This window comes from Anolis sagrei, chromosome 1 (genome assembly GCF_037176765.1).
Source record: "Anolis sagrei isolate rAnoSag1 chromosome 1, rAnoSag1.mat, whole genome shotgun sequence".
NCBI lineage: Eukaryota > Metazoa > Chordata > Lepidosauria > Squamata > Dactyloidae > Anolis > Anolis sagrei.
In genome coordinates this window covers 328,465,082-328,480,593 of record NC_090021.1, presented here as the reverse complement: position 1 = coordinate 328,480,593, position 15,512 = coordinate 328,465,082, and the positions used below count along the sequence as shown (strand labels likewise).

The 15,512-nt window shown below is 43.5% G+C and overlaps 1 protein-coding gene across 2 annotated transcripts in view; it reads right to left on the bottom strand.

The window, feature by feature from the left end:
- Window positions 1-15,512, bottom strand: part of AKT1 (AKT serine/threonine kinase 1) — a 160,819-nt gene that overhangs the window by 9,413 nt on the left and 135,894 nt on the right. For both annotated transcript variants that reach the window (XM_060754619.2, XM_060754627.2), the window contains exons 10-12: window positions 13,259-13,387; window positions 3,572-3,786; window positions 1,976-2,063 (exon numbers count right to left, since the gene is read on the bottom strand). In XM_060754619.2, the coding sequence (XP_060610602.1) occupies window positions 1,976-2,063; window positions 3,572-3,786; window positions 13,259-13,387 (432 nt within the window). The remainder of the gene's footprint in view (window positions 1-1,975; window positions 2,064-3,571; window positions 3,787-13,258; window positions 13,388-15,512) is intronic.

Sequence of the window (15,512 nt, the reverse complement as noted above, 5' to 3'; positions counted from 1 at the left end):
AAGTAATTTTTGACCTCCTGATTCAATGTGAATTTGACGGCATTCTGCGGAGATTTCAGCCACATAAACATATACAGAACACACCGATTCAGTAAAAATGGCGATGACAAATGACATTTGCTGCACTTCCCAATATAAAACTGGTTGATATCAGATTAACCAAACTTCCAAAGTGTAGGGAAAGGCATGCAAATCATCATTGGTGTTTAAATTTCACTACAAGTCCCATTCAATTTACCTAAATGGCAATGCACTTGGAAGACTTTATGCTGACCTCAAAACCCAATGAAATGTTAATGGAAAATCCATTCTCAGCCCTTTTAGATGAAATTGTCTGTGCTACTGAAGCCAAAAGAATGTGTCTTCCATCAATACACAGTGTGGTAAATTGGGAGGGATAGCCAATACTCCAGAGGACAGGCGCAGGATTCAAAACGATCTTGACAGTTTAGAGAGATGGACCAAAACTAACAAAATGAAGTTCAACGGGAACAAATGCAAGATACTCCACTTAGGCAGAAAAAACAAAATGCAAAGATACAAAATGGGGGACAATGCCTGGCTCGAGAGCAGTACGTGTGAAAAAGATCTTGGAGTCCTTGTGGACAACAAGTTAAACATGAGCCAACAATGTGATGTGGTGGCAAAAAAAGCCAATGGGATTTTGGCCTGCATCAACAGGAGCATAGTGTCTAGATCCAGGGAAGTCATGCTACCCCTCTATTCTGCTTTGGTTAGACCACACCTGGAATATTGTGTCCAATTCTGGGCACCACAATTCAAGAGAGATATTGACAAGCTTGAATGTGTCCAGAGGAGGGCGACTAAAATGATCAAGCGTCTGGAGAACAAGCCCTATGAGGAGTGGCTTAAGGAGCTGGGCATGTTTAGCCTGAAGAAGAGAAGGCTGAGAGGAGACATGATAGCCATGTATAAATATGTGAGAGGAAGCCACAGGGAGGAGGGAGTAAGCTTGTTTTCTGCTTCCCTGGAGACTCGGACGTGGAACAATGGCTTCAAACTACAAGAAAGGAGATTCCATCTGAATATTAGGAAGAACTTCCTGACTGTGAGAGCCGTTCAGCAGTGGAACTCTCTGCCCCGGAGTGTGGTGGAGGCTCTTTCTTTGGAAGCTTTTAAACAGAGGCTGGATGGCCATCTGTCAGGGGTGATTTGAATGCAACATTCCTGCTTCTTGGCAGAATGGGGTTGGACTGGATGGCCCATGAGGTGTCTTCCAACTCTTTGATTCTATATGCCTTCAAGTCACATGCAGACTGATGACAACCCTATAAATTTCAAATGAATACTCAGGGCTGGGTTTGCCAGTTCCTTCCTTTGAAATATACTCGACAACACCTGGTATTTGCTGGCAGTCTCTCATCCAAATACTAGCCAGAGTTGACCCAGCTAAGCTTCCAAGATTAGACAGGATCTGGCACCTTACGGATATTTAGGCAGTACACAGAGTGTACCAGTTATAAATATTTTTAGGTGGTGACACTAGAGGGCAGTAGAGAACCACACTAGGGTAAAGAAACCGAGAAAGAGGGAGAAAGCAGGGTGGGTAGGGAGCAAAGTTAAGTAATAGATCGTTTGAGACTAACTGGCTTTTATTTTTAATTTTCACATCTTTGGATGCAATATTGAGAGGTAGGGAAGATATGGCTGTGTGGATTGAGGAGGAAGAAGAGGAAACCAGGAGCCGAAGAAATGCAACTTATATATTCAAACCAAAAATAATTTTGAAAGAATACAGTGGTTTAAGTCTGTTCAAAAATGTAAATATTCTGCTAACTCCAAGGTCATGCCAACAGGGCATCTCGCACAGACGTGACAACTATGAAACCAACTTTAAATCTCCTGCATTTGTATAATATACATGATATAGATGACATAGGAATGTTAGACGACAGAAGATTTTGCTACCTTTTGCGCCAACTACCCAAAAGCCGCAACTTAAGAGAAGAAGTACCTTTTTTTCATATACATCTTGCCATACAATGCCGGAGAAAAATTTGTGCTGCATGATCTCCTTGGCATCATCCGATCCGCCCCCTAACCTGTTAGGAGAAAAGAGACCGACACTTAGTACAAAATGGTTATTTTGTCCTCATGGTTTGGGTTCATCACTTTTAAGGGGGTTAAGAGGTGCAGGACTCCTGCAAAAGTGAAAAAAAAATGGATTTGATTGCATGGTTTTAATTAACTTGTTTTAAGATTGATTTGTTCGAAGTTATTTGACTTTAATGTATATGTTTGGTGTTATCCTATGTATGTATATGTGGCATTGAATTGTGCCAGAGTCCTTGGTGGTGCAATGGGTTAAATCCTTGTGCCGGCAGGACTGAAGACCAACATGTCAGCGGTTCAAATCTGGGGAGAACGGGTTGAGCTCCCTCTGTCAGCTCCAGCTCCCCATGTGGGGACATAAGAGAAGCCTCCCATAAGGATGTTAAAACATCAAAACATCCGGGCATTCCCTGGGCAATGTCCTTGCAGATGACTAATTCTCTCACACCAGAAGGGACTTGCAGTTTCTCAAATTGCTCCTGACACAAACAAAAAATAATAATCAATTTTTGCCTTTTTTGTGAGCCACTCTTCAGGGTGAGAAAAGGTATGCAAAAAGAGCTGTCAAAGTTCTGAAATATATAGTTAGCAAAACACTGGATACATAGGCATTTATTGTCCTTTCTAAAGGAAGGTTACTACAGTAGAGTCTCACTTATCCAACCTCCGCTCATCCAATGTTCTGTATTATCTAACGCAGTCTGCCTCTCGCCTGATCCACAGCTGTTTCAATACATTGTGATGTTTTGGTGCTAAATTTGTAAATACAGTAATTACTACATAATGTTACCATGTATTGAACTGCTGAACATGAGGAAGAACTTCCTGACTGTGAGAGCCGTTCAGCACTGGAACTCTCTGCCCCGGAGTGTGGTGGAGGCTCCTTCTTTGGAAGCTTTTAAACAGAGGCTGGATGGCCATCTGTCAGGGGTGATTTGAATGCAATATTCCTGCTTCTTGGCAGAATGGGGTTGGACTGGATGGCCCATGAGGTCTCTTACAACTCTTTGATTCTATGATTCTATGCTTTTTTCTGTCACTTTCTTGTAAAACATGTTTTGGTGCTTAATTTGTAAAATCATAATGTAATTTGATGTTCAATAGGCTTTTCCTTAATCCCTCCTTATTATCCAACATTTTCGCTTATCCAACGTTCTGCCGGCCTGTTTATGTTGGATAAGTAAGACTCTACTGTATGTCATTCCCATCTTGCTTGGGAGCATGTGGCTTGGAAACAGATTGTTAGACTAAATATGACTTTGGTGTGGTAGAGCCTAGTTCCTTGTATGTCCTCAATACTGATGTTTCTAAGCTCTGCCCAAAGGATGGCTTTCTCGGATGGATTGGGAAATCCAGCTTGGGTTTTTACATGTAGGTTTGGTCAGCAGAGTCCATACTTAAGCAGTGATGCTAGGACTGTACATAGTAACGTAGCACACCACTCCAGGATAAACACACAAAGCTCTTGTGTCAGAAAGATCAAATGCTGAAACCTCACCTCTGCTTGGGATCCTTTTTCAGCAAGCCCGACAGAAGGGATTTCGCTTCAGGCGACAATGTGCGCGGAAACCTAATCTCTTCCATGAGGATGAGTTCAAACAGCTTCTCGTGGTCTGAATTGTAGAAAGGGAGCCGCCCGCACATCATTTCATACATGACGACGCCTAAGCCCCACCAGTCCACGGCGCGGCCATAATCATTGTCCTCCAGCACCTGCAGAAACCAGAACGTCAGAGCTTCAGGTCATTAATTTGTAACTGAGCCTGAAACCCACCTGTGGTACAGAGAAAAGTGTACTCGTTAGATTTAATCAATTAATCATTCGTTTTATTTATATCCTACTTTTTCCCCTACAATGGGATTCAAGTACAACAAAAAGAAAGTTGGGGTGTTGTAGGTTTTTAATAATAATAATAATAAAAATAATTATTTAATAATCATCATCATCAATATAAATAAAAATGTAATGTTTGTTTGTGGGATTTGAATAATTCAAAAACCACTGGATGAAATGACATCAGATGCCCTAGAGATTAGGACTCGGATCAATGGCTTCAAACTACAGGAATGGAGATTCCACATGAACATTAGGAAGAACTTCTTGACTGTGAGGGATGTTCAGCAGTGGAACTCACTGCTTTGAAGTGTGGTGGAGGCTCCTTCTTTGGGGGCTTTTAAACAGAGGCTGGGTGGCCATCTGTTGGGGGGATGCTTTGTGCTTTTCCTGCATGGCAGAGGCTTGGACTAGATGGTTCTATGATTCTATTCCAAGTATATGGTATATTGTTCTCCTACCTGTGGATAACATTTTTCACACATCTCACTCTTCCATATAAATTCCACATTTTTTGCTCCTCCACTTGCAAGATATGTTTTTTATGGTCTCCAGATTTTCAGTGCACACAAGAAATATTTTGGTGCAAATTGAATAAATTATGCAAGCCTAAAACTGAAGCTTTGTTCCATTCAAAAATGGGAAGAGTCAGTCCTAACGTTTATGTTATTTTGATCGATCAGCCAGCTCTCCTTTGCCAGTTGTGCCTATGCTTTGTTCCGTAAAGGGGAAAATATACTACGAGGGTGATCCGGAAAGTAAGGTTACAAGGCATGTAGCTCTCGCGGAGTTTTCTCGGGGGGAGTTGGTAGCAGAAGTGAACGAGCAGTGCCAGTCGGCAGTAGCTCATCAACTGGTGTTGTGGTCAAGGTTAGAGATGAGCATCCTCATTCCATTTCCCTGCAAGTGCGAAGTTCACGCTGTAATACGCTACCTAACTACTACTCATCACGAAATCGTTTCAGTTTATGGAGAGGAAATAATGTCAAGACAGCATGTGACAAAATGGGTACAGAATATATTGTGAGACCATGAAGAAACTTCACAGAGCCATCCAAAACAAACGTTGTGGGATGCTGACGGTGAGGGTCTATCTCCTTCATGACAATGCACGTCCGCACACCGCTCATGCAACACAAGAGTTGTTGACTTCCTTTGGTTGGGATGTTTTAAGCCACCCCTCCCTCAGTCGAATCTTGCACCCAGTGACTATCATCTGTTCACTAAATTGAAGGAACACTTCAATAGAAAACACTTTTCTAACGACGACAAGGTGAAAATCGATGCGATGAACTGGCTGAAAAAGGCGGAGGGAAACTTCTACTACACAGGCATCAAAAATCGTCCCACAGATGACAAAATATATTGAACTAAATAGTGATTATGTGGAAAAATAGGGCCAAGGTAGCAAATATTACGATTTTGCTCTCCAATGTTGTCAGTACATTAAGTGATCTGAAAAAAAAGAGGGAGAAAGGAGGGGGGGATCTGCTGGAACCTGGAAGACAGCCTACAGTGAAAAGGCAGAGGCTGCCAGGTATTGGATTACCCCACGCAGGTCTATTTCCAGCATCTTCTGCCGTTTGATTCGCACACCGAGCGACAGCTGGCTCTGCAGCTGCCCCATATATGTAGAAGACCAACACAGCTGCTGGCCTGCCAGGATTCCAGGAGCCAGCCTCATCCTCCTTTATGAGCAACCGGGAAGGAAGGAAGGCGGGGGACGGCTGGGGCTCCGTGTGCCCAAGACTTGCCTGCGCCTATCAGCCAGTTGTGCCCTTTTCCGGAGAGCACTGGCTTCCCATTCCCAAGCCTCTTCCACTTGGCTCTGTAACAGTTGGCCTTTCCAAAGCCCCTGTCCCCGTCCCCCCCCCTCCCCATCATAAGAGATGCAGTGCTTAATAAACAACAAGAAAACATCCAAACCACTTTCCCTTTAAAGAGTATCCAAAAGTTTTTTACAAGGCTGTATTACAAGCTTTTTTTTTACGAGGCTATATTACTCCTCCTAAATTTGTTTAGTGCTCTTGGGATGACCCGCACAGACTCGCCTGAGATGGGGAATAAGATCGGTTTTGAGCCAAGAGATGCTTTTCTCTATTTTATTTGTGAAAACATTTGGCAGTAAGCTAAAAGAAGCAGTGCATACATCATGGCAGACTATCCCAAGCATCATGCTAACAGCTGTGCCGTTCATTTCAGGAGTAAATAGTTACCGTGTGTGTGTGTATGCGCCTTCAAGTTAACTACTAACTTAAGGTGACTTAAGGATTTCATAGTGTTTTCTTAGCCAAATAATACACAGATTTTGCCAGTTTCTCCAAAACATAGCCTACAGAATCTGTTATGCTTTGGAAGTCTCTCATCTAAGTACTAACCAGGGCTGACCCTGCTTAGCTTCCAAGGTCAGGCTAGAAAAAGGATGCTTTAGCGCTTGTCCTTTGCTGAATGTAGAATTTGTTGGATTTTCTTGGTGGGTCTGTAGATAGTTTGTATGTTGTACAAACTATCTACAGACCCACCAAGAAAATCCAACAAATGCTACGTTCAGCAAAGGACAGGAGGGACCTTCTCACTTCTGCAGGAGTCTACCTTGTACCATGCAGCTGTGGACAAGTCTACATAGGGACCACCAAACGCAGCAGCATTGCCCAAACACGAATCAAGGAACATGACAGGCACTGCAGACTTCTTCAACCAGAGAAATCAGCCATAGCAGAGCACCTGATGAACCAACCTGGACTCAGCATAGTATTTGAGAACACAGAAATGCTGGACCACTCCACCATGTCAGACTACACAGAGAAGCCACTGAAATACACAAGCATGTGGACAATTTCAACAGAAAGGAGGAAACCATGAAAATGAACAAGATCTGACAACCAGTATTAAAAAAACTCTAAAATTGCAACAGCACAACAACAGAGAGGAAGCAGGCAGGGACTTCTAATTACCTCTCAACAAAAGGTTGCTCCAGGCACAGTTAGCCCATTGTATGCTAATCAAGGTAGTCAGTTGAAACATTCACACCTAGCTCCAGCAGAGAAGAGTCCTTTATATCATCCTGGTCATTCCACAGATATATAAACCCTTTTCCCTAGTTCCAACAGACCTCACTACCTCTGAGGATGCTTGCCATAGATGCAGGCGAAACGTCAGGAGAGAATGCCTCTAGACCATGGCCATACAGCCCGAAAAAACCTACAACAACCCAGTGATTCCGGCCATGAAAGCCTTCGACAATACAATACAATACAATACAATACAATACAATACAATACAATAATAATAATAATAATAATAATCCAGTAAAGCTGGTCCCAGTGGTGATCGGCACATTGGGTACAGTGCCTAAAGACCTTGGCTGGCACATAAAAACAATTTCCACTGACAACATTACCACCTGTAAGCTGCAAAAAGCCATCCACCCATTATTCACCCATACATCACACAGTCCCAAACACCTGGGAAATGTCCGAAAGGAGCTAAGGGAGCCATAGTTTTTCAGTTGGGGATTTTGAAGAGTTAGTTAGGAGATTTGAAGGGAAAGGAAGAGATTTGGGAACTGTTTCTTAGGAAGATACCTCTTGGAGGAAAATAGTTAAATCTTTAGGGAAAAGGAGTAAGAAATATAGTAGGCCTCTATAGTGTTAAGAGTGCTGGTGTGGAAAGAGGGTTCAAAATAACCTGTTTGTATTCCTGTGTGTGGAACATTGCTTTCAAGGAACTCAGGTTATAGAATCATTCTCAGTACAAGTAAAGCTTGTCAAATTTATTGAAACCATTATGCATCTTTACTATTCCAAGAACAAAATAAACAACGTATTCTTGTTTCATTTTACCCGAAGAGTGTGTGTGCCTTCCTGAACATTCTAGTGAAGGAGGTGGCCTATGAATCATTAAATGGTGGCAGTAGAAGAAATCGTAATAAATAATGGTGTCACCAAAGAAATATATAATATACAGCGGCAGAATCACACTGTCTTGTCCTGTGTGTATGTGCCTCAGTGTCTCCCTGTCCCTCTCGGCATCGCTGCCCTGTTGTCTTTATTGTAAACATACCTTGTGTTTGACACATGTGCTCTAGCTAGGGACCCAGAAGTGAGATGGACGATGGACATACTGGATTATTATCTTGGGAATTTGCCTTTAACAGGGACTCTAGCTACAAGAACCTATAGCCTAGTGGTTCTCAACCTGGGGTCCCCAGATGTTTTTGGCCTACAACTCCCAGAAATCCCAGCCAGTTTACCAGCTGTTAGGATTTCTGGGAGTTGAAGGCCAAAAACATCTGGGGACCCCAGGTTGAGAACCACTGCCCTAAACAGTTCTGGCCCAGCTTACTTGTCCGAACGTTTATCCCTCTATGAATCATCTCGGAGATTAAGATCATCCAGTGAGGCCCTGCTCTTGGTCACACCTCCTTCACAGGTGCAATTGAAGGGAATGAGAGACAGGGCCATCTCACTGGTGGTCCCTCAGCTGTGGAACTCCCTCTCCCATTGTGTGGTTTGAGACACAGGACAATAGCACTGCAACCTCCAACTTTACTTCTAGCTATGATGGTGCCTTCTAATCAAGGTGAAAGAAGAAAGCACAAAAGCTGGGTTGCAGCTAAACATAAAAAAAACCAAGATTATGGCAACAAGAATGATTGACAACTGGAAAATAGAGGGAGAAATTGTGGAGGCTGTGACAGACTTTGTATTTCTAGGCGTGAAGATGAGTGCAGATGCAGACTGTGGCCAGGAAATCACAAGACGCTTACTTCTTGGGAGGAGAGCAATGTCCAGTCTCGATAAAATAGTAAAGAGCAGAGACACCAGACTGGCAACAAAGATCCACATAGTCAAAGCCATGGTATTCCTTGTAGTAACCTATGGATGTGAGAGCTGGACCTTAGGGAAGGCTGAGCGAAGGAAGATAGATGCTTTTGAGCTGTGGTGTTGGAGGAAAGTTCTGAGAGTGCCTTGGACTGCGAGAAGATCCAACCAGTCCATCCTCCAGGAAATAAAGCCCGGCTGCTCATTGGAGGGAGGGATACTAGAGACAAAGTTGAAGTACTTTGGCCACATCATGAGGAGACAGCAAAGCCTAGAGAAAACAAGTATGCTGGGGAAAGTTGAAGGTAAAAGGAAGAGGGGCCGACCAAGGGAGAGATAGATGGATGGCATCCTTGAAGTGACTGGACTGACCTTGAAGGAGCTGGGGGTGGTGACGGCCGACAGGGAGCTCTGGTGTGGGCTGGTCCATGAGGTCACGAAGAGTCGGAGATGACTGAACGAATGAACAACAACATGATGGTGCAAAGGAGAAGACCTTCCATGAGTGAGATAATTGGGAAGCAAGGGAACAGCAGCTCCACGCTCCATGAGACATCGCTGAACCCTTCCTGGCTTCATGCCCCCAAACAACATTCTCACAGGATGACATCAGGAATCCTGTTGATTCAGGCAATGTGTGCCCTTCTACTCCGTGTAATGTTCCCAACAGCGGACACCAGTCATATGACTCTGACGAGCATGAGCTAGTCAGGAAGCAGACAGTAGTTTCTCGTTTTAGCTTCCATTGTCTCCCTGGTGTCTTTATTATGACATGGATCCAAATTTTACTGATGATGTCATGACTATAGAGCAGCCCTATATGGAAGAGAGTGACTCATGCTAAAGGTGGGAAAAGAACAAAAAGATTCTGGTCACCGTGACCCATCCTTAGAATGAGAACACCCCATATCACAACCATGCCCTAATTTGGAACACGGCAACAAGGAAGGAGAAAAAACACACAGGAGTTATTATTAGTACTCTGAATTGTTCTCCAGTCGTGATTTACCGCAGTAAGCAAAGTAAAGGGAAGAGGAGGGTGGAGAAGGTCATTTTGCTTAAAATAAGTGGCTTGTCAGGTTGAGCGCCAACAACGTCAACAGCTGTGTGAGAGGAATTTACACAAGAAGGGCACAACAGCTGTAAACACCTCGGTGACTGATGCATCTGACACATCAAAGCTGACGTGGTGCAGTCCCTGCCATCCCTGTACCGAATTCCAACATGACCCTAAAACAACTATGCAGCAACTGTACAAACAGGCTCCGAGCCCGGGTTCCGATTACAAACAAATGCCGGGAACTCAAGCCCGGCCCTTCCTCCCCATTTCTCTTTTTCATGGGACAGAGGACGTTTCCCTGTGTGCACTCTCCGGATGGAATAACAGCCAACACTTTCTTTTTTCGTGTCAGGAGCGACTTGAGAAACTGCAAGTTGCTTCTGGTGTGAGACAATTGGCCATCTGAAAGGAAGTTGCCCAGGGGATGCCTGGATGTTTTGATGTTTTTACCATCCTTGTGGGAGGTTTCTCTTATGTCCCCACATGGGGAGATGGAGCTGACAGAGAGAGCTCATTCGCTCTCTTAGAATCACAGAATTGGAAGAGACCTTGTGGGCCATCCAGTCCAACCCCCTGCCAAAAAGCAGGAATACTGCATTCAAAGCACGCCCGACAGATGGCCATCCAGCCTCTGTTTAAAAGCCTCCAAAGAAGTGAGCTCTGTCCCGGAGTGTGGTGGAGGCTCCTTCTTTGGAGGCTTTTCTACAGAGGCTGGATGGCCATCTGTCAGGGGTGATTTGAATGCAATATTCCTGCTTCTTGGCAGGGGGTGGGACTGGATGGCCCATGAGGTCTCTTCCAACTCTTTGATTCTATGATTCTAAGGAGCCTCCACCACACTCCGGGGCAGAGAGTTCCACTGCCCTTGAGCCAGAATTATAGGGATGTTGGGGCTATGATGATGATGATGATGATGATGATAGGGCCGGGCTTTAACACAGCTGGTTATTCACCACCAGCCGTAGCATACTATTTGAGAACACAGAAAGGAGATTCCATCTGAACATGAGGAAGAACTTCCTGAATGTGAGAGTCATTCAGCAGGGGAACTCTCTGCCCCAGAGTGTGGTGAAGGCTCCTTCTTTGGAAGCTTTTAAACAGGGGCTGGATGGCCATCTGTCAGGAGTGATTTGAATGCAATATTCCTGCTTCTTGGCAGGGGGTTAGACTGGATGGCCCATGAGGTCTCTTCCAACTCTGTGATTCTATGATTCTATGAAATGCTGGACCACTCTAACAACAGTCATGTCAGACTACACAGAGAAGCCATTGAAATCCACAAGCATGTGTACAATTTCAACACAAAGGAGGAAAATGAATAAAATCTGGCTACCAGTATTAAAAAAAACCCTCTAAAATCAAGTCAATAAATAAAGAACACTCAGAAAACAGGGGAATTCCAGACAGGAAACAATCAAGCTAACACCTCCCAACAAAGGATCCCCAGGCAGCAACCAGCCAGGCTTTGAAGCTGCAAGGTCATTCAACGTTAATGAAGGTGGCCAACTGCAACATTCACACTTGCCTCAAGCAGACAAGGGTTCTGGACATTCCACAGATATATAAATCTAACGTGCCTAGTTTCCAACAGACCTCACAATCTCTGAGGATGCCTGCCATAGATTTGGGCGAAACATCAGAAGAGAATGCTTCTGGAGAATGGCCATCCAACCCGGAAAATTTACAGCAACCCAATGATTCCTGCCATGAAAGCCTTCAACCACACAAGAGTTGTGAAATTTACCCATTAAGCCAAACCTAGGTCACACAAAGGACATGGTTCAAAAGGAAGGAATGAAGCTAAACATCCAGGAACTTTATTGTATTCAACGCAAAACCTGTTCCTCGTTGCTTTGAGTATTCTTAGTTTTCTCAGCAGTAATAATGGAAACTCTCCCAACTCCTGGTAATACAGCTGCGCTCCCACAAGCATTTTGCTTAGCTATATAAATAAAAATGTCATGTTCGTTTGTGGGATTCACATAACTCAAAAACCACTGGACGAATTGGCACCAAATTTGGACACAAGACACCTAATAACCCAATGTATGTCCTTCACTAAAAAAAATTGATTTTGTCATTTGGGAGTTGTAGTTGCTGGGATTTATAGTTCACCTACAATCAAAGTGCATTCTGAACCCCACCAACGATGGAATTGAACCAAACTTCGCACACTGAACTCCCATGACCAACAGAAAATATTGGAAGGGTTTAGTGGGCAGTGTCCTTTGGTTTTGGAGTTGTAGTTCACCTACATCCCGAGATCACTGTGGACTCAAACAATAATTGATCTGGACCAAACTCTACACGAATACTCAATATGTCCAAATGTGAACACTGGTAGAGTTTGGGGGAAACAGAATCTTGACAAAGGGAGATGTAGTTCCTGGGATTTATAGTTCACCTACAATCACAGAGCATTCTGAATCCCACCAACGATAGAAATGGGCCAAACCTCCAACACAGAACCCCCATGTAGGCCACAGCAACAGGGGACGGCTAGTCTATATAAATAAAAATGTCATGTTTGTTTGTGGGATTAACATAACTCAAAAACCACTGGGCGAATTGACACCAAATTTGGACACAATACACCTATCAGGCCAACAAGTGACCATCACTCATAAAAACACTAAAAAATACAGCAGAAGAGACTTAAAAAGCCATATATATATATATATATATACATATACATACACACACACATTACAACACATGCACAAAACCACATATATATACACAAACACACATATATACACAAAAATATATTTACACACACAAAACACATATACACAGACTGGGCCACAGCAAGTGTGGCAGGGGACGGCTAGTCTATATAAATAAAAATGTAATGTTTGTGGGATTAACATAACTCAAAAACCACTGGATGAATTGACACCAAATATACCTATCAGGCCAACAAGTGACCATCACTCATCAAAACAAAACAAAACAAAAACACACCGTGGAAAGGACTTAAAAACCCAAAAAGACATTACACACACACACAGTGGAAAAGATTTAAAAACCCAAAAAGACATTACATGCACGAAAATGTCTCCCTGCAAGGCTCCCTTCCTGCCGACACCCAGGCAAGAGGTAGAGAAGGAAGGAAGGGTAGAAAAAAAGGGAAGGAAGGAAAGAAGGGAAAAAAGGAGAGAAAGAAAGAGGGAGGGGGAAAAAGAAGGAAAGAGAGAAGGAAGGATGGACGCAAAGAGCGAAGGAAGGAACGAAGAAAAGAGGTAGAGAAGGAAGAAAGCAGAGAAAAAGAATGGAAATAAAAAGGGGGAAGGAAGGAAAGAGGTAAAGAATGAAGGAAGGAGAGAAGGAAAGAAGGGAGGGAGGGAGGAAGGAAAGAGGATGGGAAGGTTGGCTACAGTAACGTGTGGCGGGTACAACTAGTGTACAATAAAGACCCCACAACACGTATTATAAATTATTTACACAACAAAGAGAATGCAAAGGTACCTCTGGGGCGAGGTATTCCGGTGTGCCGCAGAAAGTCTTCATCGTCGCTCCATCCTTGATCCCTTCTTTGCACAGCCCGAAGTCTGTTATCTTTATGTGCCCATCTTTGTCCAGCATTAGGTTTTCCAGCTGAAATTAGAAGAAAATAAAGAGGGTTTGGTTACCATGCATAATCTTCAAGACGTTTGCAAAATTATATTCCTATCAAACACTTTGACCTTCCCCTGGACGCACAATGTGCCGGCAGAACTGCTGACCGAAAGGTCAGTAGTTCAAATCTGGGGAGTGAGGTGAGCTCCCACCTGTCAGTTCCAGCTTCCCATACGTGGACATGAGAGAAGCCTCCCACAAGAAAAGTACAGCATCCAGGCATCCCTTGGGCAACATCCTTGCAAACGACCAATTCTCTCACATCGAAAGGTTAGCAGTTCGAATTTGGGTAGTGGGGTGAGCTCCCATCTGTCAGCTCCAGCTTCCCATGCGTGGACATGAGAGAAGCCTCCCACAAGAAAAGTACAACATCCAGGCATCCCTTGGGCAACATCCTTGCAAACAACCAATTCTCTCACACCAGAAGGGACTTGCAGTTTCTCACGTCGCTCCTGACATGAAAAATAAACGAAACCCTTCCCTTTCTTGATGTTTTTATTGCAGAAATAGAACTAATAAAGTGACAGAAATAAAATAAAAAACAATGACAAAACACTGCATTCATGGGAAGCCTTGCAATACTCTTGTCGGCCAGTCCAAAATTATTTCCCTGTATTTCAGCCAGGGGGCATTAAGGGGCCGAGGGAGCAAAGGCATGAATCCTTGGAACAGTCAGGCTGCAGCAGGGATGCCCTGGCTCATTCTCCAAGAATTAAACGAGTCAAGCCAAGGAAACTCATAACCAGATCCTCCAAGAATGGGCAACTGGGAAGACCCTGAACAAACTCAGAAGTGGAGTGGGCAGATCGAAAGACAACCTGGCAAAATGGCACAACCTAGAAGAATCCTCCACCTTGTGTGACTGTAGAGCAGAACAAACAACTCTGCATCTGTACGCTTGTCCGCAATGCCCTGCCTCATGCACAGAGGAAGAATTGCTTAAAGCTACAGACAATGGGGTTGCTGTTACCCGTTTTTGGTCTAAAATTATTTAGCTACTTGGGCTCCCTCTATTTTATCAGTATTACACTTATTTATGCAATGCTTTTGACATGAAATAAATAAAACCGGATCCTCCTATTTCTTTAGATGCATCTACACTGAATTCCTATGCACACTGCACATATCTTACTTATCTGTAGTGCAAAAAACACTTAAAAACAATACAATAATTAAAATGAAAAACAATTTTAACAAATATAAACTTATTAGTATTTCAATGGGAAGTGTGGGCCTGCTTTTGGCTGATGAGATATAATTGTTGTTGTTGTTGTTGTGTGCATTCAAGTCATTTCAGATTTAGGTTAAGCCTGAGCAAGGGCTGGGTAAATGACCTTGGAGGGCCATATCCGGGCACCGGGCTGTAGTTTGAGGACCCCTGCTGTAGAATTAAGGCAATTCAGCCTCACTTTAACTGCCACGGCCTGACTTGATGGAATTCTGAGATTTAGTGTTTAATGAGGCACTAGTGCTTTTCGGCAGGGAATAGTAATATCTTGGAAAACTAGAACTCCCAGAATCCTATAGCACTTAATCACTTAACAGTTAGTGGTATCAAATTTGAACATTGGGGACAAACAAACTACTGGATTTATGATTTAGAGGAGCATTATTAAAAGCAGAAATATGGGCAAAAAGGAAATAAGAAATTAAGAATCAACAGGCAATGAGCTTGAATTTTGTAGAATAGTTGTAGTGATTGTGTATCCAGAACCGCGTTTCTCAACCTGGGTGTTGGCACCCCTGGGAGGATCGTGAGGGGAGTCAGAGGGGTCGCCAAAGACCATCAGAAATCACAGTATTTTCTGTTGGTCATAGGGGTTCTGTGTGGGAAGTTTGCCCCAATTCTATTGTTGTTGGGGTTCAGAATGCTCTTTGATTGTAGGAGAACCATACATTCCTGCAACTACAACCCCCAAATGTCAACATCTATTTTCTCCAAAATCCACCAGTCTTCACATTTTGGCATATTGAGTATTCGTGCCAAGTTTGGTCCAGAGTCATCATTGTTCTGAGTCCACAGTGCTCTCTGGATGGAGGTGAACTACAACTCCAAAACACAAGGTCAATGCCCAACCAACCCTTCCAGTATTTTCTGTTGGTC